We start from the raw sequence: 21,910 nt of genomic DNA on the forward strand, positions 1-21,910 counted from the left end.
TTTTTGTCACGGAACCATCACGGATGGTGGATGGCTTTATGCATCAACCGCCAATATAATGGTAGAAATAAGGTTTCCGACATTTTTTGCATATTCTAAATAAGAGTTAATGAACGGCCTTCGTCGTTTTATAGACGGTGGTTAATCGTGATAATTTAAATAACTTTTGACCCAAATATAACACTTCATGGCAGATTGATTTAATCCAACATTTTCAAATGTAAAATCATTGATTGTGTTGGATGCAATTTTTGTAAAATAAAATATAAACGAAATATTTTTTCAAAAGGTTTTAATAGCATTTTTTTATGTAGGAATTTGTAAAACACAAACATGTACTGGATGTCACGCAATGATCTACTCGGCTACTGTTTAGCGGACTGTCCATCCTAATTTAAACCTATCATAAATTAAACATCTGTGGTTGAAAAGGTATTGACTACTCTGATAGAAAACTAATATTCAGATAAAAAAGAGAAAAACCAAAACGATTCATGGTAGCCATGGCAGTATGAGGTCCTCAGACCACCATGGTTATGGTGCACTTTTTTTCTTTCTTTCTTTTTCTCTTTCTTTTTCTCTTTCTTTTTCTCTTTCTTTCTTTCTTTCTTTCTTTCTTTCTTTCTTTCTCGCACACACCTCTACACACACACACACACACACGCACACACACACACACACACACACACACACGCACGCACGCACGCACACGCACACGCACACGCACACGCACAGCCAACCACCAGTGGTCATTCAGCCAGACTGCTGTCCAGTTGTCCAGTAAACCACCAGCCTCTCTCGGCTGCTGACGTTATTCCGATCATGCTCAGAATAATATACAATATATATGTAAACAAACAAAACAACTAGGATACATGGAACTGAAACTGACCAAAAATACTAGTAAAGATTGCAGAGACAACATACACACGACATGGAACAGCCATTAAAAGAGTTTAGCTGAAGTTGTATAAAAGTGGATAACCGAAACACATCCTCTTTGCTGCCCATCAGCACACCCCCTCTCCTTCTAGCTGACACACAGGAGAGAAGACCGACAGCAAGAGGCTTCTCAGGTTGCAGGGGGTTCTGTAATGGGTTCTTCTGTAGAGGATTCTGTTCTCTAAAGGGTTCTGTCGAGACCCACACCAGAGAGAGTGGGAGAGGACTGTGGGCGAGGCGGGGGGGGGGGGGGGGATCTTTAAAGGCTAAGACTCACAAATGGGGAAGAGGTAAGCGCTAGGGACCAGGGGCTGGGACCACAGGCTAGGGGGGCTAGGGGCGATTAGCTCGGGCGCTGAGGGCCAGTGGGAGACGTTCTTGGCTAGACAGAGGGCTGGTCTGAAGGGGTCTCCGGGGGGTCATCTCCTGAACTTGCGGAAGGGGCGGGTGTAGGGCTTGTTGCGGTGCTGCTGGTACTTCTTGTCCTGCGGAGGCTTGTTGTACATGTAGGCCGAGGGCCCGGCGTACTCCTCGTCAGGGTTGTCCTCCATCATCTGCAGCTTGGCCTCAATCGCACGGATCTTAGCACTCGTGCTGAGGGAGAACGAGAGAGAGACACAGGGAGGGAGTGAGTGAGGCCAGGAGGAGGGAGGGAGATGAAGAGACCCGAGAGGGAAAGACAGGGTGAGCGAGGGAGAGAGTTCAGAGAAAGCAATTGGTGGGGATGAAGTGCAAAACTGAGGCTTGTTTGGGAGGGAGGGAGGAATGTGAGCAAGAGAAAAAGAGAGAGTGAGAGCTAGAGTAGAGAAAAAGGAAGTATTGTGTTCAATCTTTTAGCTCTTCCTCTAAAATGGTCTGGGTTTTTGAAGTGTACTGCCAAGTGGACAGAGTCAGACACATGGCCAGCATGCACGCAGCCTGACAGGCAGACAGACCTGAGGCCAGTGGTGGGCATCGCAGGGTCGTCAGAGCTGCAGGACGGCTCCAGACTGGCAGGGGTGCTCTTGTCCCCTCGGAAGCCCTCAAACCTCTGCAGGGATGGAGGGAAACAGAGGGATGGGAGAGCAGGGGGACAGAGGCAGACAGAGTGATGGAATAAGACAAGAGAAACAGAAGCAGTGATAAGGGGAGACAGAGGTAGTGATGGAGACAGAGGTAGTGATGGAGACAGAGGTAGTGATGGAAACAGAGGTAGTGTTGGAGACAGAGGTAGTGTTGGAGACAGAGGTAGTGTTGGAGACAGAGGTAGTGATGGAGACAGAGGTAGTGATGAAGACAGAGGTAGTGATGGAGACAGAGGTAGTGATGGAGACAGAGGTAGTGATGGAGACAGAGGTAGTGATGGAGACAGAGGTAGTGTTGGAGACAGAGGTAGTGTTGGAGACAGAGGTAGTGATGGAGACAGAGGTAGTGATGGAGACAGAGGTAGTGTTGGAGACAGAGGTAGTGTTGGAGACAGAGGTAGTGATGGAGACAGAGGTAGTGTTGGAGACAGAGGTAGTGATCAAGACAGAGGTTGTGAAGAACATGAAGAAAATGAAGAAAAGGTACCGGTCAATGCATCGTAAGGCCAGTCAACAGAATGAGATAGAGAGATGTTTTACAGAGAATGAACTGCAGCCTCCTCCCGCACAGAAACCATTTAACCAGCTCTGAACCAATCAGTGATCAGCATCCTTAGCTTACAGTCCCACCATGGACAGATCAATGGTCAGGAGGTAGAAGGGCCATGATTGGTCAAATCCTCGCCTTGAGGCATTATGGGAGAAGCCGAACGGCACAGCAATAGCCTGCGCGTTCATTCCTCTCAAAACCTCCCTTCTCAACCCTCCACCCTCCAACCTCCACCACACCAGCCGCGCCCTGACCACCTGGGGAGAGAAGAAGAAGGAGGAGGTCAATAAAAATGATATATATTGGTTCTGCTGAGGGGATTCCGAGGTTAAGAAGAAAGGGTTTTGTAAACATTGGCGTAAAAAATAAGAACAGGACTATGAGACAGGCAGGAAGAGGACGCACACATTGCAGGGGGGGGGGGGGGTTTGGCTGGAAGAAGTGTTGTTGTCTAAGAGGCGGCACAGTTAACCTTGACCTGCCGCTGCTGTCCCTTTCCCCTTCTGGGCGGGGGAGGGGGGGTTGAGGGGGGGACAGGGGCGTGATACGGCCCCATACAGGATATCCCTACTCCACAGGCCAGCTGCCCATTGTTAGGAGACAGGCAGGGCTACTGCAGAGGGACTAGCTACTGTTATTACTGCCCTGAGTCTGGGAAGACACAGCACCTCTTCTGGCTGAGGGGGGGGGGGGGGGCTGTACTTAGCATTGGGAGGCCACATACCAGCACGTATGTGTGTTGTAGGTAGGATAAAGCTCTGTGACACTCACCTTTACCTGTGTGTGTGCCCAGCGTACCACCAGCTTCTTCGACAGGGCCAGCTTCCCATTCAGACACTGGATGGCCCGCTCAGCCTCCTACGCGCACAGCCACAACCATTATAAATCACCTTTAATACCACGGGCAGTCATCATATCCTTATTCCTTACAATGGCCTGATAACAAAGACAATCGTAGCTGATGATGGATCACACACACACACAAAGACACACACAGACACTCCCTGGTGTGTGTGCGTGTGTGTGTGTGTGTCTCCTGGACTCACAGTCCCTCTCAATAACACCCCAGGGACAGCATCCTGTCCCACTTGACACACTGGCAGTTGAAAGAGATCCTTATCATAAGGGCTTCTGAACCTTATCTGTTACTAGTCAATGAGGACACACACACACACGCCTGTAAGCCAGAAAGTCTCAACAACCTCTAGATAACAATGCATGGTTTTATCTTTTTTGTTCCAACGTGGGTCTAGCTTTGGAAAAACTGGGATGCTCAGTGTGTGTCTGTGTGTGTGTGTGTGGCGTACCTCTTTGGTGTGAAAGTTGACAAAGCAGTAGCCCCGAGGTTGGCCCTCCATAGGACCTGCCTTGTGGAACAGGAAGTCAAACTGCTTCACCTTCCCAAACCTCTCCAGCAGCTTGACCAGGTGGTACCTACACACAAGCACAGTCGTTCACATCAGCACAGGCTCTATGCATGAAGCAGACGGGCAGGTCAAGGATTTCAACAGGAGAATCATACAACACCCCAGCAAAGACTGTCATAATGAACCACAAGACTAACATCATTGAGAACAACATCTCCACTTTTCACCCTAATGCTACTGGATGGTTCTTAGGGTCTAGACCAGGGTTACGGTCTAGAATGGGACTAGTCCAGACCGGGGTTAGGGGCTAGAGTTGGACTAGTCTATTTATTTATTTAGTCATTTAGCAGATGCCCTTATCCAGAGCAAGTCCAGACCTTACCCTAGACCTTAGTGTAGACCAAGGTTGGGGTCTACAGTGGGCTGTGTGTCACCCAGTGTGTCAGAGGAGACCTTGTTAGTAGACAGCTCTCCTCACACCTCGTCCTCTGCAGTAAATCTCTCATTAAGACAATACAGAGGATACAGAAGCAGCCGACCACAATGAGGAAGTAAAACAAGAGGAAACAGGCTGAGATCTCCCTCAGGAGCCCCGGGCCGCACACACACACACACACACACCACCTGTACACACACACACACACAAACTCCGTTGCTTTGCCTACTCGGCCGCTGGTTGCCGTGGGAAACGAATTGTGTGAGAGGTGGTGTCCGTGGTAACCGACGGAGGGTTTATTGTCACCTCCGCCTCCAGGAAGTATAAATATTATTAATTACTGTACACTGGTCGTTCTGGGGTGAGAAACGTACTGGAGGTATGCATGACATGAGCGAGTGTGAGCGTGTGTGTGAGCGTGTGTGTGTGTGTGTGTGTGTGTGTGTGTGTGTGTGAAGCAAGCTGAGTAGAAGGGGAGCCGTCTGAACAAGAAGCTGTCGTTTTCATGCGTCTACGTCGACAACATTCACAGTCAGCCGTGCATGCAGGGTGTGTGTGCGCCAGTGTTGTATGTGTAATGTGTCTGCGCTGGAGGAGCACACGGATTCCCTCTGATGTCCGAGCCAAACACCACATATAGAATGTGAGTACACGGCATCGCACGCACACCGTCGCACGCACGCCATCACCTCATCCCATCACCTCACGTGAGCGCTACCCAAACACCTGTGACACGACGAGCAGCGCCCCGGGCCCCACTACACCGCACCAAGCTTGGGAAACTCATTTAGGGATGGACGTCAAAGCCCTGATAACGACTATATTTGTGTATTTGTAAAAATACCCACTTTGTAGAATTGCATGATGTACCTTGCTCTTTCACAGCAGTAACACAAACATGGATGTTTGTTTGAGGGTGGCTGTGCTGTAATCGCTCTGGATAAGAGCGTCTGCTAAATGACTAAACGTAATCATGTTTAGAGAACTGTACTTCAAATGAATTCAGTTGTGCAAGAAAATGTTTGTGCAGTAACACAAGATGCAGGGAATACCGAGCAGGACTGCTCTGAAAAAAGATTGTTGTTTTTTGTGCCCAGTCACAGTGTCACTATTTCACACGCAACATTTTTTCTCTTCAGAATGTGCATCCACATGGTCTACAGCTGCCGTGGGAATGTGCGTAGTCTCACGGCACGTTCTGTTTTCACATTCCGACTTGTGCGTCGAAGGTTGCGCATGACTGTTTTTGTGTGTACACACACACACACACTTTATAAATGAGGCTCCTGGTCACCAAAACTCAACCTATGGTCTTCAACAAATTATAATAATATTCATTATAAGCCTGTCACAAGAAACTGTTTGCTTTTTTGCTGACTGAAAAGACGGTGCTAGTTGGAGTTGTCTCCTTTGCTTCTGGTCCGCCAGCCCGGGAAAAGCCTTGTCCAAGACTTCCAGAGATGTTTGGCTTTTATTGTTTCGTCCCAACAGTTATTTTTAATCCTAGAGAGCAGGGAGTCCAGAGAGTTCTGCGGTATTGGGGACGGGGGGGGCTGGGGGTGTCCGGGAGGGTGGGGGTGTTAATGTCTTCCCCCCAGGAGTCCCAGGGGCTCTGGCTCAAGCAGAGTTTCTCACTTTCCCAGACCCTCCCTCAGCACTCCCTCCCCAGGCAAGAACAGGGGGTCTTCCTGCACTGGTAGAGATTGAGGAGTTGATAGCGTGTGTGTGTGTGTGAGGGGGGGTACAGTACCACAATGCATCTCTCCAGGGGGTTGCTAAACCTGGCTGGGTGAGCCAGAGTTGTTCTCCAGTGTACAAAGTGCTCAGGGAGGCTGGAGCGTATCAGAACCTAATCAGGAGGCTCTCTTTTATAGGGTTGAGACACACTAGGAGAATGGGAGAGGGCAGGATGGAGGGGGAGAGAGAGTGAAAGAGAGAGAGGTCTAGTTTAGACACCATCTGGTGGAAGTAGAGTTGAGGATATTTTCCAGGATCCAGAGTCCTGTCACTGCCGAAGGCCTCGGGGGCATCTTCCAGCTGCCCTTCCCAGAGGACGGGGTGATCGATGGCTACTGCTGCGACCCCTCTCTCTCTCCCTCTCTCTCTCTCTCTCGCTCTCTTTCTCTCACCTCCCCCCTCCCTCATCGTCCCTAAGCCAGCCCCCTATGTATCTCCTGCTCTACCCACAATCCATCACTCTGACAGAGAATCCACATTAACCACCAAATTAGAAATCACAGCTTAGTTTCTCCATTACTGAATTCTCCTTAAATAAGAGGCTGTAGGCTAGTCTGTAGGTGTGCCAACACTTACCAAACACAAAACTCACTTTTTAATTTTCCACTGACCCCCCCCCCTCCACATGCACACTCTCTCCATCTAAAGCAATTACTCTCTCTCTCTCACACACACACACACATTCACACTCTCCCCACATTACGTTGAGAGCGAGGGCTCCACACGGCAACAGGGCTGCCCTGACCGGCTACAACAAACACTCCCCACAAGCCAGCTAATTAATCTCCCCACCACCAGCCTGTAGGCATGGCTGTTGTTCTCACTCAACCAGGTTATTTAAAGGAAAACAGAGCGGGAGAGGGGAAGGAAACGCCTGTCTAGACGCCTGGCCAGGGTAGACCATACATTCTCCAGGAGCCCCCGCGGGCCAATCTATGCATGTGCTTCTCCCCCCTCCTCTCTCCGTCCCTCCCTCCCTACATCCCCTCCCCCCCAGTGTGCCCCTGATACAGGCTGACAGAGAGCAGGTAAACAGACCAGGTGAGTGAAGGATGAGGGCCGCCCCTCGGCAGAGCAGGTCTCCATGCCTCACTGCCTCTCTTTCACACGCCCGGCCTCGTCTGCTCATTCTCCAGCTCAGGCAGACGCGCGGCTAATCAATCACCAGGGAAACCAGCAGCAGAAGCTGGACCTGGAACACGAGTTTGCAGATCGCACTTCACCCCTCAGAGCTGTGAGGCTGCTTTCTCACTCAAAGGCACCTTCCCATTGGTCTCAGATAGTGGGCTACACATGAACAACTTGCCGGCGTCAAAAAAAGCTGTGTTATCCAGATGAGCAACAGCATACATTGATACATAGATATGATGGGTCCAGTATATTTACTGCCATGTTAATACAGGGAGATGTGGTCTACAGGAAGAATGTCAAATGCTGGTAGACTTCTGAAACCGTTTAAAACCATGTTATAACTTACAGCAAGACAAGCCCAGCAAATGCACAACCATTACCTTTCCCTCTTGACTTCATAGTTATCGGTAACCTATACACATAAGGCCTAATTGGCTGCAATGATTCGAATAGTCAGGTGAACCCCAGCCTCTTTGTTGAGCAGAGATGTTCACTCACTCGGTGATCTTAGGGTCGATGTTACCGATCCACAGGCGGTTTCCCTCGTGAGCCACGCTCTCCGATAAGATGGAGGCATTCTCCACTGTATCCGCTGCCGACATGGATGTCTGTGATGAGAAAATAGGACGTGTTCAATTTATTAGACGATCATTCATATTTTATAGGCAATATCCTTATTAGGTAACACGGTTATTAGTAACGGATTTAACACAGCTGACGTATTACCTATCATATAGCTAGATTACATTAGGCCTACATCTTATTCTGGAAATCTAGTTTGCCAGCTAGACAAGTTTTAACAATGCATCTATACTTACAACCGAGGTGTGTGTAGTTACGATGAGTTTGCTGTAGTTAGCTACTGTTTACAGTCCACACTGTGTAAACAATCGGGTAGCATTCAAAATAGAGCTATTGTAAGTAATCTAGTTGTTCCATTTTGTATCGATAATCAGATAGCGGTAAATTGAGTAAAAAATACACTTGGTTTTAACTTATTGATGACTGTACTACCATACATTGGTTCAACCAGCTAGCTCTAACGCAAATAGCATTCGTTTAGCAAGCTATGCTTTGAGTTTACCTGCTCTTTTGAAACGACTGGTTGAAGAATTGTTCAGCTATACCGTGAAAGTTATCAAGCTTCTGTGGATGCCCGTTAATGTTCTTAATATACGATCATTTCGATCTTATTTAAAGTTAGCTTTAATGAGCTAGCTAGCTCCAAACGAATAGCATCAACAAAGGCGCAGTGTAATGAGGTAGTACACACGATCAAGTGGTGGACGCTCGTTTCCGACTTTAGGTCCGCCCGGTACGTAGGCGGTTTTTTCTTTTGTATAGGCTTTTGCGACTAACTCCGCCTGGCAGGGGTAAGAATATATAAAAATGAAAACCTAAATATGGTTGAAAATTGATGACGTTTAACGCATGTGTCATTGTAGATCGCAGCGTTTCCAATGCTCTTCACTACCATGCTTCTCTGAGGACGGTGTATGCAAAAGTAAGTGCATAAGGTATAGATATTAAATGGTTAACTAACTGTTCATTGATGCATAGCTACGGTGAAGGTGTCCCGAGGATATAAGTATTTAAATTCCTCATTCTGAGGTAGCTGACATTTACATTAGCCAATGCCTATGTCGACCTTCCTTAACACAGTTATGCTTTAAGAAAAACAACAGCATTTTATCTCTTCACATGTCTCTTAATCTCTCAATCTAAGAATGAACTGTTCTAGATATCAAATTAATTATAGGAACTTTCCGTAATCGTATTCAGTTTTTAAGAAAACCCTGCATGTAAACGTATATGATTTACTATGTACTGATAAGGCATAGTGATGTCTACATGTTAACTGGAGTGAGGAGGAGCATGACAGCAGCCTTTTTCTGAAGTGTACCTCGCAGAGCACCTGGGCAGCAGTCTCTCTGCTTCACGTCCTGTGTAAAGACAGCCGTCATCTCATCTCCCCTCCCCTCCTTCAGCACCGCACAGATTCCTCTGTTTGACACACACACGCGCATGCACACACATAAACAGACATGCTTATCAGTTTAGATCCCCCCCAACTCAACCAGATGTCTCTTTCGGTCGGCCTGGTGTTAGCTTATATGTAGGAGTGATACTATCAGAACCAGAGGTTGCTTTCAGAAAGTGGTTGAATGGGCTTTGTTGACATAGTATTGATACTGTAGAGTGCAGATTGTAAATATTGTGCGTGTGTGGCTATTGTGATACCTCATGTAGCACAAAGCAGTCTCGGCCCAGTGGGAGGGAGAGACCCTGATGTTGTCACGTCCACCTGTGTGATAGTTTAGCGCCCTGCACCTACCAACAGCATGGAGAGTGTAAATTCATCATGGACAATAGAAGGTGTCAGCCAAGCCAATATACATGGCTGGGCTGTTCATGCCTGCTGCCTGTGAATGGTACGGTTCAGCTGCGCTCCATCATGGATACGAGGAGGTGAGGTGGGTGGTTGGATGGGAGTGACTGAGTTACTGTGTGTTACTTGTCTCTGGAGATTCCTTTGAGGAATGCATTGTGGAGGGAGGAGGGAGTGTGTCAGAAGGACTTTAAAAGCTCTCCAAACTGCGGCTGAAAACTCAATTTCTTAGGAAAACGTCAGTGAATATGGAATTTTGTTGTTGTTGCAGTGTGTGTTGGTTAGGAATAAACAGGATTGGATGTAGCCAAATGCCATGTTAAACTGTTGGTAATCTTGAATCCTGGTAGATGTTGGCACTGCCCCCTGGTGACTGAAATGTTCCACTACCACAACATATTCTCATCAGTTATGTTGACAGATGCCTACCACTATAAATATGAAGAACGGGTGTTCTAACCTCATTGGTTACTCTTAGAATATACTGTAACACACTTCGATAAGCTTGGAATAGATCATTCAGTGGCGACAGAACTGTTTAGTCATTTCCACCTCTGTGTGTGTGTGTGTGTGTGTGTGTTCAGATATGGCTCTGAGTCAGCTGGGCCTGCTCCGTCCAGGGCTGTGTCGCTCCCTGGCGCCCCTGTTGAGGGCTCCTCTGGCCGTGTCCTCCAGGGTCGCCTACCTGCTCCAGCCCCAGCCCAGGCACCACATCCCCATCCTCCCCCAAGCCCCCAGCTTGCGTCTCTACGCCACCAAGAAAAGCAAAGGTGAGTGGCCTTGAGGCCTTGAGCCGATGTGGCGTCGCTGGTGGAGGCTCTGGACGTCTGAGGTGGGTACGAGGTCTTGGGGAGGATTTGAACCCAAGTAAGCAGCTACCGTGTTTGTTTGTTTTCTTCCCCTCAGCGAAGGCCAAGGCTCAACCGGCAAAAGTGAACATCAACGCGGCGCTGGTTGATGACATCATCAACCTGGAGCAAGTGAAGGAGGACATGGAAGCTGTCCTTACTTCACTGAAAGATGACTTCAGTCGCAGCCTCAGCATCAGAACCTCTCCAGGTCTCTCTCTCTCCTTCCTTCTCCTACCTCTGTGTACCTGGTCAGGGTGAAAGAGAAAGTGAATCCCTGTGTTCACTCTCTCTGACACAGGGCCTGAGGGGGGTAGTGAACCCTGACTCTTGACCTCTCACTGACCCCTGCTTCCTGAACTACATCCAGGTCACCCCATGCCCCCACCCCCACTCCTCTGTCCCGTACCAAAGCTTAGGAGAGGAAACAGAAACGGCCCCAACCCAGATTAGAAAAAGCCCCTCACTCCCCCCTCCTCTTCCTGCATACCCACCCCCCCCCCCCCACACACACACACACACATGCCCTCCCTCATCGCTTCATTCCCTTCTCGGACCATACTTGGGCCCCACTATCTCTCCTGACTTATTGCTGCATCCTTCCCTCATCCCTACAGCCTTTCCTCCTCAGTCCAGAGGTCCAGTAGTAAAGGGAAGCAGGGGGACTCAGGGCCGACAAGGAAACAGGATGGAGGGATGACATGGAGGAACGGAATGACATCAGCATTAGTTTGTCTGTTCCATGATGACCTCATCTGGGTCTTATAAGAGAGACCGAGAGAGTGTGTGTGTGTGTGTGTGTGTGTGTGTGTGGGTGAGGATGGATGTGCAGAGAGCACTGATGCCCTGACCTAGTCCCACTGTCCTGGAAGACACATAGGATTATGGCCTGCCTCTCCCTCTGAATGAACTCTTATCGCCATGGTTACACCAGGCCTCAGGGTGACTTAGGAAAGGCTTGTGTTCCACCCTGTGTCAGCCTGCTGGAGAGAAAGGAGAGGCTCTCCTCAGTCTTCTAAGCCCTTTTTCTGTGTCTGTCAGTGGGCTTCCCTGACCAGGAAGAGAGTCCTTTGCCTAATGGCCTCTCAGCCAATCGCGTGCTCCGCACGGGAGGAAGTAGCTGTGTGCCCTCTGGAAGTGTTAGCAGATGTGGCGGCACACGCCAGGGCTCAGGTAACATGGGCAGACGAGAAGCGGAAGGGAGCCAGGTAGAGAGCTGATAGACTGGTTCTGGTTCCTGGTGGTTCCGTCTAGTCAAGGGTTGTATCGTAGGATTTATGTTCCTCTGAATGCGAAAGGTCGGTGAGAGTCTGCAGAATTGGCTCGCCCCCCGTTATCCAAAACCTTTGCGCACACACACACCCTTTGCTTGCCAGCGATGATGGAGTTGATGTAAGACAGAGTTGCGGAGTGAGGAAACGGCAGCATTTGAGGTTAACCAGAGGAGGAGAGGAAAGGAGAGAGGAGAAGAGAGGTGGTGGAGTTGCATGACCCCGGGTGCACACATTGACGGGTAGAGCAGACCTCTGACGTGTGTGTGTGTGTGTGTGTGATGTTCCTCAGGAGCCCTGGATCACATCGTGGTGACCACCAAGGATGGGAAGTTCCCTCTCAACCAGCTGGGCCAGATCTCCATGAAGTCTCCTCAGCTCATCATGGTCAACATGACCGGCTTCCCAGAGGTCAGACAACCGCACGCACACACACACCACTCTCTCTCCCCCTTCCCTCCCCCTTTTTCTCACCCCGATCTGTCTCTCTCACCCCTCTCCCTCACCCCTTCTCTCTCACCTCTCTGTCACCCCCCCTGCCCTTTTTATCACTGGGTGTCACATTTGGGACTGAAGGCAATGTTACACAATATATGCACACACACACACATATACACACTCCGATCCCTACAGCAAGACCATAGATCTCTCTGGCAGGGTAACTGGAGCGGCCTGGTCCAGCCAAGCTGATAGATGGTTCTGGTCCAGTCTGGCCTTTGTTCTGCGAGAGGCGGGGCTAGCTGTCACCAGCAGGAAATGACATCATCATACCCCCGGGGTAGCAGGAAGGGCTCTTTCATTTATCACTGCCCCTTTTTTCTCTCTCTTGTCTTTGGTCCCCTCTTTATTCCTTTAGCCTGTGCTCTTTTTTTTCGTAGCACGTTCCAAATGTTAATGGATTCATAACAACGCCACTATATCAAATGCACCCAAAGAACTCGTTTGGACAGTGTTCTGGCACTCACTGACATCAAAATCAAGTGTACCTCAAGTATCAGTACAGGGCAGGCCCTCTCAAGTCCAGAGGTGAGCACACAGCCACCTGAGCTAATAGGCCTTTAATGAACCCAATCCATTACCCCACTGTTGTTGCTCCATTAATTAAGAGGAAGAGTGTTTACTCCACCCCCCTGGGACGTCTCCCGAGACGCAACCTTCATTACCACACAGGTCTGGGGGATAGAGGGAGAGCAAAATGCTTGTGTGGTACATTAACAAGGTGTTTTCTTTAGGCACCCCTCTCCTCCATCCCCCCCCCCCCCCAACCCCCTCCTCATCCACTCCTCTTCCCCTACTTTGAACCTTGCTAGTGTGTTTGATGTGGGACCGCAGTGTAATTCCACTGTTTCCAGCATATTAACCAGAACAAGTCTGCTGTTTCCACAGGATTCCATGCTTTCTTTTTTCTTTCTTCTTTTTTTTCCTTCCTTTTTTTGTATATCAAGAACCGGCTGAGAGGTTGGGAAATAGCTGTGATGATGAATTTGATGCAGGGACCAATCAAACTGAGGCATGGCCTGGATCGATCATCCAAGAGTTCACACAGGAACCTGAGAGGGAGGCTGGGGGGTGGAGGGGTACAGGGAAGTATTAAACAGACAAAGGTCTCCTGCATTAATACATACAAATAATCTGTCCTTTTATCTGCCTGCCAACTACATCTCCCAGTGGAAGAGACCAGGAAGTGGACACGTTAGTAAAGGAGGAGAAAGAGAGAGTGGAGGGCGAGAGAGAGAAGGGAAGAAAGGAAGAAAAAGAGAGTGAACGAAAGGGGAAGTGAAGGAAGGGAACGCAATATGCGAGCTCTCAGATCCTGTATTTGCATGTTTTCACCCTGAGCGCCGCCGAGGGTCTGAGTCACACAGCTGTAGCCGAGAGGAGGCTTGAGTGAGACGTCAGGTTCAGCTGGAGCGCCGGGGTGCGTACAGCTCTGTTCCAGGGGGGCCTGTGTCTCTGACGGGACCTGCGGCACTTCCACACCACTGTGCTGCCCCTCCCTCAAATACCCCTAACCCTGACCTGCTCTAACTACACACACACACACAGGAGATATTGGAGCCCTCTGTGACAGACTCCCCCCCCCCCCATTACTCTTAACCTTCACCTATGAACCCCTATCCTCATCCAGAGAGGGCTGGTTAGAGAGATGTTGGCCAGCCCACCCCTGCTCTTCAGGTCTGGATCAAAGGCCGGCTGTGGCCCCAGGTCTAGATCTGGGCCTTCTGGTGCTGCTGAGGGACAAGCAGAGAATGGGACAGGGGCTGGGGGGTCTTCAGGTGAAGTTATTGGCGGTGGCCCAGGTGGTAGTCATTAACTCTGTGTGTGTGTGTGTGTCCCATTCCCCCAGGCCACAGCTGCTGTCACCCGTGCCCTCAGAGAGAGCAGCATGAAACTCAACCCTGAAGTGGAAGGGACCATCATCAGGGTGCCTATTCCCAAGTGAGACGCGCGCACACTCATGCACACACACATCCACACACTCACACACACACACAGAGGAAGGAACGACATCCTCAGAGCTTTTCCGTGACAGCAGCAGACAGAAGGGCAGACAGACAGACTGAACGACAGACAGGCAGACAGACTGAACGGCAGACAGACAGACTGAACGACAGACAGGCAGACAGACAGACTGAACGTCAGACAGACAGACTGAGCGTCAGACAGGCAGACAGACAGGCTGTACAGAGGCAGACAGCAGCAGGTGTTTGCTTGGCAGAAGGATGGGCGGGGAGGTGGATGGACGCCCCTACCCTACAATCAGCCTCGGCACGCAAAGCACATTTGCATCTCCAAAGAGAGCGAGTGGCTTGATTGGCTGAGAGTCAGTAATTAAGCATCATTGTTTGCGGTAAATAGACAGGCACACTTGGATTGTTTGCAAATAGTCTCCAGACAGAGTGTGGCAATTAAGGAGAGAGAGAGAGAGGGAGAGAAAGAGAGAGGGAGAGAAAGAGAGAGAGAAGGCAAAGAGTTCGACCAGACACAGAAAACAAAGTTGCCGACAGCCTGACTGACCTGTCTGACCTGTCTGGATGCAGATAGCTGTGGAGCCACACAAGAGCACTACCTAAAAGTTGTGTGTGTGCGCTCTGGCGCGCTCTCCACAGAGTGACACGGGAGCACCGGGAGAATCTGTCCAAGCTGGCCAAGCAGTTTGGCCACAAGGCCAAGGAGTCTGTGAGGAGGCTGCGCTCTGCAGCCGTCACCCACGTGAAGAAGTCCAAGGAGAACACCTCTGAGGACACGCTGCACCTCATCGAGAAGCAGGTACACACTGTGGGAGTGTGTGGGTGTGTGTGTGTGTTTGTGTAAACCTCACCATTTGGTCTCCTTTTCCATTGTCAGCTTCAGCAAATGGCCGACAGCTATGCAGCAGACATCGACAAACAGCTGGCCACCAAGACCAAGGAGCTGCTTAGCTGAAACACACACACATATGCCAAGACCAAGGAGCTGCTTAGCTGAAACACAAGCAGGAAGAAAACGTCTCTTACATTTGAGAAGTGTTTGTACCAACCATAACAAGTGATGACAGGTGATACCTGGTGATATCAGAAGTGTCACCATAACAATTTGAATAGAGGTTTAAGAAATCCACACAATGGTGACTGCCCACCCTCCAGCTTAATTATAGTAAACACATTTTTGTCAGAGAAGCTGTGTTTGTGCTGTTTTAGCTAGTCTGGCACCATCCATGTGGATGCTGTGTTAGCTAGCTTGGCACAGACTGTGTATGCTGTATTGGGTAGCCTGGCACTGTCTCTTTGTGATGCATTATTAGCTAGGCTGGCACCCTCCTTGTACAACGTTATATTTGTGTGTTTAGTTGGTGATGCGTAAACATCAGTTGGCATGGCACGACAGTGCCTGTCGATTGCCTCCATTCCCTGGTCTCCAAACAAACATACCCAGGCTGCGATGGGCTTTTAATGGGTCCTGGGAGCCTCCTGCTAATCAAACTGAAGCCACGAGAGTCGTTTGTTTATGTTACAAGGCAGCCCTCTGGATGTAAACGTTGGCTGTGGCTTCCCTGGGTGGAGTTATGGAGTCTCGTGGTCTTCCAGTGTTGAAGGAGCTTAGATAGCCTTAACGGGTTGCCAAACATTTGTTTCACATTCAATGATAAAAGGGGGGCAGCTACTCCAGAAGAAGAAAAGAAGCCCTGATTCGTCCTGCCCCCCCCCCCCCCGCCCCGGTTTCTTTCCGTTTGTGTGAGGATTGATCCACGAGCTACCCAAACGTAAACACAAAATAAAAGTGGGCATGTTATTGATGGCGGCCATTACTGGAACAGTGCTTTGTACCCTGTGTCATCTCTCTTCTTCTGTTTTCTCTTCTTCTCTGGTCTTTCATGTGAGTCACATGTCTCCCCCATTAGCTGGAGTGATAATGTTCCTTTCCTGCGAACAGACCATAATAACCCCTGCAACCACAGCCATCCATTAGGCTCCGGGGCTTGGCTCACTTGGCCTGGTCCTCTCTTGGTCTAGCTGGCTCTCTAATGGCTTCGCTGGAGTTGGGGGGGAAAACACCAGAAAGAGGGAGGTGATGGTATGGGAGGAAGTGGTGGACATAGAAGTGGTGGACATAGAGATGGTGAAGAGAGTGAGGTGGAGAGGAGGAGCAGGAGAAGGTGGAGCAGTTAAAAGGAGAAGATGGGAAAGCAGAGTTGGAGGAGGTGGTTGAGGAGATAGTGGAGGAATAGGAGTTTCGAGAGGAGAAGGAGGAGTGCCAACATTTGGGTAATGGCAGGTTTGGGGTGTGTAGGGGTGTCCATATGTCAGTCATTTGGGACCATTGTGTACCTTGGCCTTAAACAGGGCTGGATGATTGATGGAGGCCGTCTCTGGCCCGCGACACAGCCTGGGAAATTGCTTTCAGCTGATAGCTTCATTTCAGTTGACATTTATCAAGTGAATTACCCTGTTCTCTGCCCCTGCCTGTGTGCGATTTAGCTACCCTCACCAAAGTATGGATGGGGGGGGGGGGAGAGGTCATGTTTTTTCTTTAGCCTCTTGCAAAATATACAAGTCTAAATTGGCTCAGTAAACTGTAGAATTGATAGTGTACACTATGCTAAACAAGGAAGGCATCAGGCAAGGGAGGAAGAGGGATATGGCTGCAGTCAGTCCTAACTCTGCCTCGTTCTACGTTTCAGTCATCGTCCTTTCACATAGAGTAAAGAGAAATTGAAATCTCTCCCAGAGACATTTTCCACATTACTTTCTATGTAGATTACTCAGTGGTGAAGGACTCCTTTCCCTCCAGTCTAGCAAGGTCTGAGAGTCTTGGGACAATGGGCAGAACCATTTCATTGCTATGCAGGTCTGGTGAAGATGAGTAGGCTATCATCCCTCCCATCCGTCCGTCCGTCCCTCCTCCCATCCCTCGTTCCTGGACGCTTCTGTCTGATTACGCGCCCCACACCCAGCAGATGAGCCAGTGGTTAGAGAGAGAGGAGAGAGAGACCGGCGGCAGGGCCACTCGAGCGGGGGACAAGATTGGCTCCAGCACGCCCCTCGCGTGCGCACTCGTCGCTGGAGTGCGGGAGCCGGCCGGCGATCTCATCAAGAATGCAATCAGCGTGAATATGTATACATGAATATGTAATGCTGTCGGCTCGGCATGTCGCTGATGGTCGACACAAGGCCACCACGCTCACTGCATATGTAGATTGGACTGGAAATTAACAGGGGTTTTGAGACTGAGGATGGTTCTTGTCAGGAGGGGGGCTGGGGACTCTAAGCCCTGCTCATCTCATGTGCCAAGACAGAGAGGGAGGAAGAAGAATATAGAAGCACTTTCTTTAAGCATTGTTCAGGGAAAGGCTGGAGGGAGGAGGAGGTAGGCTGGACCGTGTTGGCTGGGTTTGAGGTCCATGCTATTTTAGGGCGGGGTGGTGGGGGGAGGCGGGGGGGGGGGGCATTTGAAGGGGTATTTGTGTAGGATGTTGGACATTTTAATAATCAGGTAACTAATCCCGAGGAATGGTTTCCTTCCTCGCCGGTGCTGCGACACGGGCCTGACTTGGCCTGGGAGCTATTTCCACGCCACAGAACGCGTGCGCTCATTTCGAGTACAGGGCTACCCCCTAGGTGCACCCTGCCGGCCGTTCGTGGTGAAGACCCCCCCCCCCCCCGCACCACCCCAGGAACAGAGCCCGCTCTCAGTCAGAAGTGGTTCAACTGTCATTTCAAATAGTCTGGACGTCGTGATTACCGGCACGGGAGGAATTATATATTTAGCTTTATGTCCTCTGCCATTTCCTACCCCCTACTTGATCTTAAGTGACTAGTTCCCTGGATATTACTGTCTCCAGGGAGCTGAACTCATCTCTTGGGGGGTGGGGGGTGTAATCAAGAACTCAGAGTGAGAGAGAAGTGGAGGGAGGGGTGGGGTGGGGTGTAGTAAGATTGCAGTAGTGGTAGATGGTATGCTTCTATGCATGACTGCTCTGTATATAACATCATATACATACAGATTGGTTGACGGTCTACCCTGTATTTCTAGATAGATAAAGAAGGCCAATTGTGGATCTCTCCTGACAGAGTGCTTGGTGTAAAAACATGGGTTCTGTTTTTTCTCTCTGAAGGGTGACAGGTTCAATAGGAATGGATGTCCATATAGCCAATGGATGGGAGGAGTTCTTCACTTCACATGGAAATATCCTTCTCATCTATTCAACTTAACTGTCTTGTTGCCATCACAAACCTGGGGACAATAGGATCTTTCTCCTCTCAACCTGGGTGTATGTGAGGCTCCACAGTGGATCAGCCAGGACATACCCATTCACCCCTCCCGTCATCAGTTTCCCCCCCAAATGATCCCATCAAGGATCAGACCTAATAACACGATCCCTCGCTCATAAATAAAAGTGATCATTTGGAGAGCTAATGGTGGGATCGGACAGGAAGTCTGTTAATCTGCAACCTGAGCTGACAGGAAGGAAGGAGCCAGGAAGTAGGTCTCAGAGCTTTCACCAATCATATTCATCACTGCACTCTGGCTCTGAGTCATCTGAGTGCAGCGCTGCACTTAACTAAACATCTCAGACCTCAAATAAATGCTTCCAGGTTACCCTGCACCCTGGTCGCCCGACCCACCCACCTGATATCAATTACCCTGGCGAGTTTGGAGTAGAGAGGCTGGGGACTGGAGAGAGGCTGGAGGGAGGAGGCTGGAGGGAAGAGAAGGAGGCTGGGGGGAGGAGAAGGAGGCTGGGGGCTGGAGGGAAGAGAAGGAGGCTGGAGGGAAGAGGAGGAGGGGAAGGAGGCTGGAGGGAGGAGAAGGAGGCTGGGGGCTGGAGGGAAGAGAAGGAGGCTGGAGGGAGGGGAAGGAGGCTGGAGGGAGGAGAAGGAGGCTGGGGGGAAGAGGAGGGAAGAGAAGGAGGCTGGAGGGAGGAGAAGGAGGCTGGGGGCTGGAGAGAAGAGAAGGAGGCTGGAGGGAGGGGAAGGAGGCTGGAGGGAGGGGAAGGAGGCTGGAGGGAGGAGAAGGAGGCTGGAGGGAGGAGAAGGAGGCTGGAGGGAAGAGGAGGGACGGGAAGGAGGCTGGAGGGAGGAGAAGGAGGCTGGAGGGAAGAGGAGGAGGGGAAGGAGGCTGGAGGGAAGAGAAGGAGGCTGGTGGCTCGAGAGAAAGGCTGAAGAGAAGCTAGAACTAGTTATCGCAAGAGAGGCATTAGTATGTCTGAGTCTCTGCCTCCAGTCAATAGTAAGATTCCACCAGCCGGGCATCAGGTGCAGTTTTGGGCCTGTACAGTTGATCATGGACCAACACCATAGAAGCAGCTGGTGTTGGAGGTGGTGACCACGGTGACCATGGTAACACTGACCGGAACCTTCCGGGGCCGCCGCCACAACGACATCAGGCGCAATGCTGTGATTGCACACTCCAAAACTGAGATGGAGAGGAAAGGATGGGGGAGGAGGGGGTGATGTTATTGAATAATTGTTTCCTGATGCTCTCCTTTCCGTGGAATATTAATTACCTGGTGATGAAACCTCTTTTTGTCTCAATGGGCTTCAACCATATTTGTGAGAGAGTATGGGCCCCAGGTATTGGACCGGTTCCTATCTAAAAGAGTTAACGGAATGTGTGTGTGTGTGTGAGCAGGAGATCAGAGGAGGCTCCATTCCAGAGGAAGCAGCATTCTTCTCCTCCTCTCTCCTTCTCTCCATCATAGCTGGTCCAGGCCAAGGGGTGGGTCTTGGCCCGGGCGGCTGTGAGGAGAAAGTGTGTTTGGGCCTCGGCCCGCTGGATTAATGGGCCGGAGAATGTCATTACTTCTCCAGTCGCATGTGAAAACAGAACCAGCAAACAGGAAGGAATGAGAAGCAGAAAGCTGTGGAACATCTGGCCTCTGCGAGGTCTACAACAAGGATCCTCCCTGGGCTGGTCTACTGGCCTTCTAGGATTCAGGCCAGGGTCTCTCGCTCGCGCTCTCTCTCTCTGTCGTTTTCTCTCATTGGTTGTGTCTCTCCTTCTCTTCGATGTTGTGCGCTACATTGCACTCACGTTCTCCATTGGTGGCTCGTTGTATCTGTCTTTCCCCCATTATATTTCTCTCTGAAACACACAAATGATGAAGGGTAATTTCACCTTAAAGCACCCAAATTGACCTGTCTGTCTTCTCTAGTTAGTCTAATACCATGGACACTGTCCCTGACCAACAGCACAGCCCCCCATTACAGCCCCCCCCCCCCCCCCCCCCCAAAGGCATGGTCCATTCCTATAGTAACTCCAGACTAACAACAGCCGTGTTTGTCAACAGAGGGTATAGTGCGCCCTCTAGTGGCTGAATGTATTTACATATTTACAACTAGGGAACCTACACAAGTACAGCCCCTAGTTTCTTTGCTCCTTCCCTTTCCCACTCTTTATCCCTCTCCTTTTCAGCCCTCCCTCTCACACCTCAGTCCCCCTTCCTCTACCTCTCCAGCCCTCCTACAGCAGTGTACTGCAGTCAAGATCGAAATACAGACTAAATGGGGCCCTTAAAACCCAGGAAGGGCTTAAGGAGTGGAAAATAGTGTTCTGAGAGGATCTCCTGGAGATGAAGAGGTGGCACAGCACTGGTGGGGAGAATTGAGATCTTGGGCTGACATTGAGACGAGAGCTTGTCTCGTTTGAAACCTCCTCTTATACGATTCAACCACCGTCCTCACACGCTATCATCAACACACTTCCAAAAATCACCAGCTTCTGAAGTTCAGACATTGACACTGCTGTTAGACCAGACACGAGAAAAGAAGTAAAAACTGTTTGACCAGCAGAAGGCGACAAAGAATTATGCTTCAGGATTTGTAATTTAATCGAAATAAAAATGGTATTTGGTTATGTTATACGATGGGATATTCCATTCTACTGTGTTCCGATATTACAGCTGATCTGAAACAGAGTGTATTTGATACTGAATAGCGTGTATTTGTGGAGGGGTGTATCTACAAGACAAGGTAATGTGTTCTGTTAGCTTTGTGATAACAGAATTGACCCATCACCTGTTTCCCAGCACTAGGTCCTATACAGACTGTTTATACAGTGTTAACACGCATATACGCAAGCACACGAACGCACCATGTCTCCCTCCTCCCCCTCTGCATCTCCTCCACAGCCCTGCCTCCACAGCCCTGCCTCTCAGCCTGTTCCTCTCATGTGCCCTCTCTCTAACCCTGCCCTGGTCACTCAGGTGAGGCAGGAAGAGATGGACGGAGCCCTTCTCTCCACAGTGCTGTTTGGAGCCATGGTGTGGCTGGTGGTGGCTGTGTACCTGCTGGTGTGTGTGCTGCTTCTCTGCTCTCTCTGCTGCGCACCCCAGGCCCAGGACAGCGACCTGGAGAGTTCAGAGGTCATGCCTTCTGAGGTCGTCATGGAGGTCCTATAGGGTCGAGGGCTCGGGGGGAAGGGAGTCTCCACTGGACTGTACCTTACATACAGAACAGTTTGAATCCATAGACCAGACCAGGACCAGGACCCTACCCAGGATCAGGAATATGGACCGGGACTTCACTGGAAACGTGACCAGGAGTGTGCGCGAGAATGTTTCTCAGCATGGTGGAGGTGGTTTGGAACCTACAGTATAGCCTGTAATCTTAACTCAACTGTAGCAAGGCAGTTGGACCCCAAGACAATTAGGGTTCCAGTTCTGGTTAGGCAGATATACTGCAGACATTGTGGTA

The 21,910-nt window shown here is 50.1% G+C and overlaps 2 protein-coding genes across 4 annotated transcripts; one reads left to right on the top strand and one right to left on the bottom strand.

Annotated features, from left to right (window-relative positions):
* Positions 1-275: 275 nt before the first annotated feature.
* rbm18 (RNA binding motif protein 18) lies at positions 276-8,549 on the bottom strand. Of its 3 annotated transcripts, XM_084686346.1 has the most exons (7): positions 8,312-8,519; positions 8,046-8,105; positions 7,726-7,835; positions 3,864-3,990; positions 3,334-3,414; positions 1,878-1,972; positions 276-1,536 (listed from the first exon to the last, which is right to left on the bottom strand). In XM_084686346.1, exons 3-7 carry the CDS (start codon positions 7,827-7,829, stop codon positions 1,362-1,364), a joined length of 582 nt encoding a protein of 193 aa, XP_084542472.1. In that variant the 5' UTR covers positions 7,830-7,835; positions 8,046-8,105; positions 8,312-8,519; the 3' UTR covers positions 276-1,361. The 3 variants fall into 3 exon arrangements, with proteins under 3 accessions (XP_084542472.1, XP_084542471.1, XP_084542473.1); XM_084686345.1 differs by lacking the exon at positions 8,046-8,105 and having other exon boundaries at positions 8,312-8,516; XM_084686347.1 differs by lacking the exons at positions 276-1,536; positions 1,878-1,972; positions 8,046-8,105 and adding an exon at positions 2,315-2,813 and having other exon boundaries at positions 3,328-3,414; positions 8,312-8,549.
* Positions 8,550-8,672: 123 nt separating this feature from the next.
* On the top strand, positions 8,673-16,029 carry mrrf (mitochondrial ribosome recycling factor). The gene is made up of 7 exons (XM_084686341.1): positions 8,673-8,731; positions 10,201-10,386; positions 10,523-10,675; positions 12,028-12,146; positions 14,083-14,174; positions 14,846-15,005; positions 15,084-16,029. Exons 2-7 carry the CDS (start codon positions 10,203-10,205, stop codon positions 15,159-15,161), a joined length of 786 nt encoding a protein of 261 aa, XP_084542467.1. The 5' UTR covers positions 8,673-8,731; positions 10,201-10,202; the 3' UTR covers positions 15,162-16,029.
* The last annotated feature ends 5,881 nt before the right edge of the window (positions 16,030-21,910 follow it).

This window comes from Hypomesus nipponensis, chromosome 22 (genome assembly GCF_054491055.1).
Source record: "Hypomesus nipponensis isolate SF chromosome 22, ASM5449105v1, whole genome shotgun sequence".
Lineage (NCBI taxonomy): Eukaryota > Metazoa > Chordata > Actinopteri > Osmeriformes > Osmeridae > Hypomesus > Hypomesus nipponensis.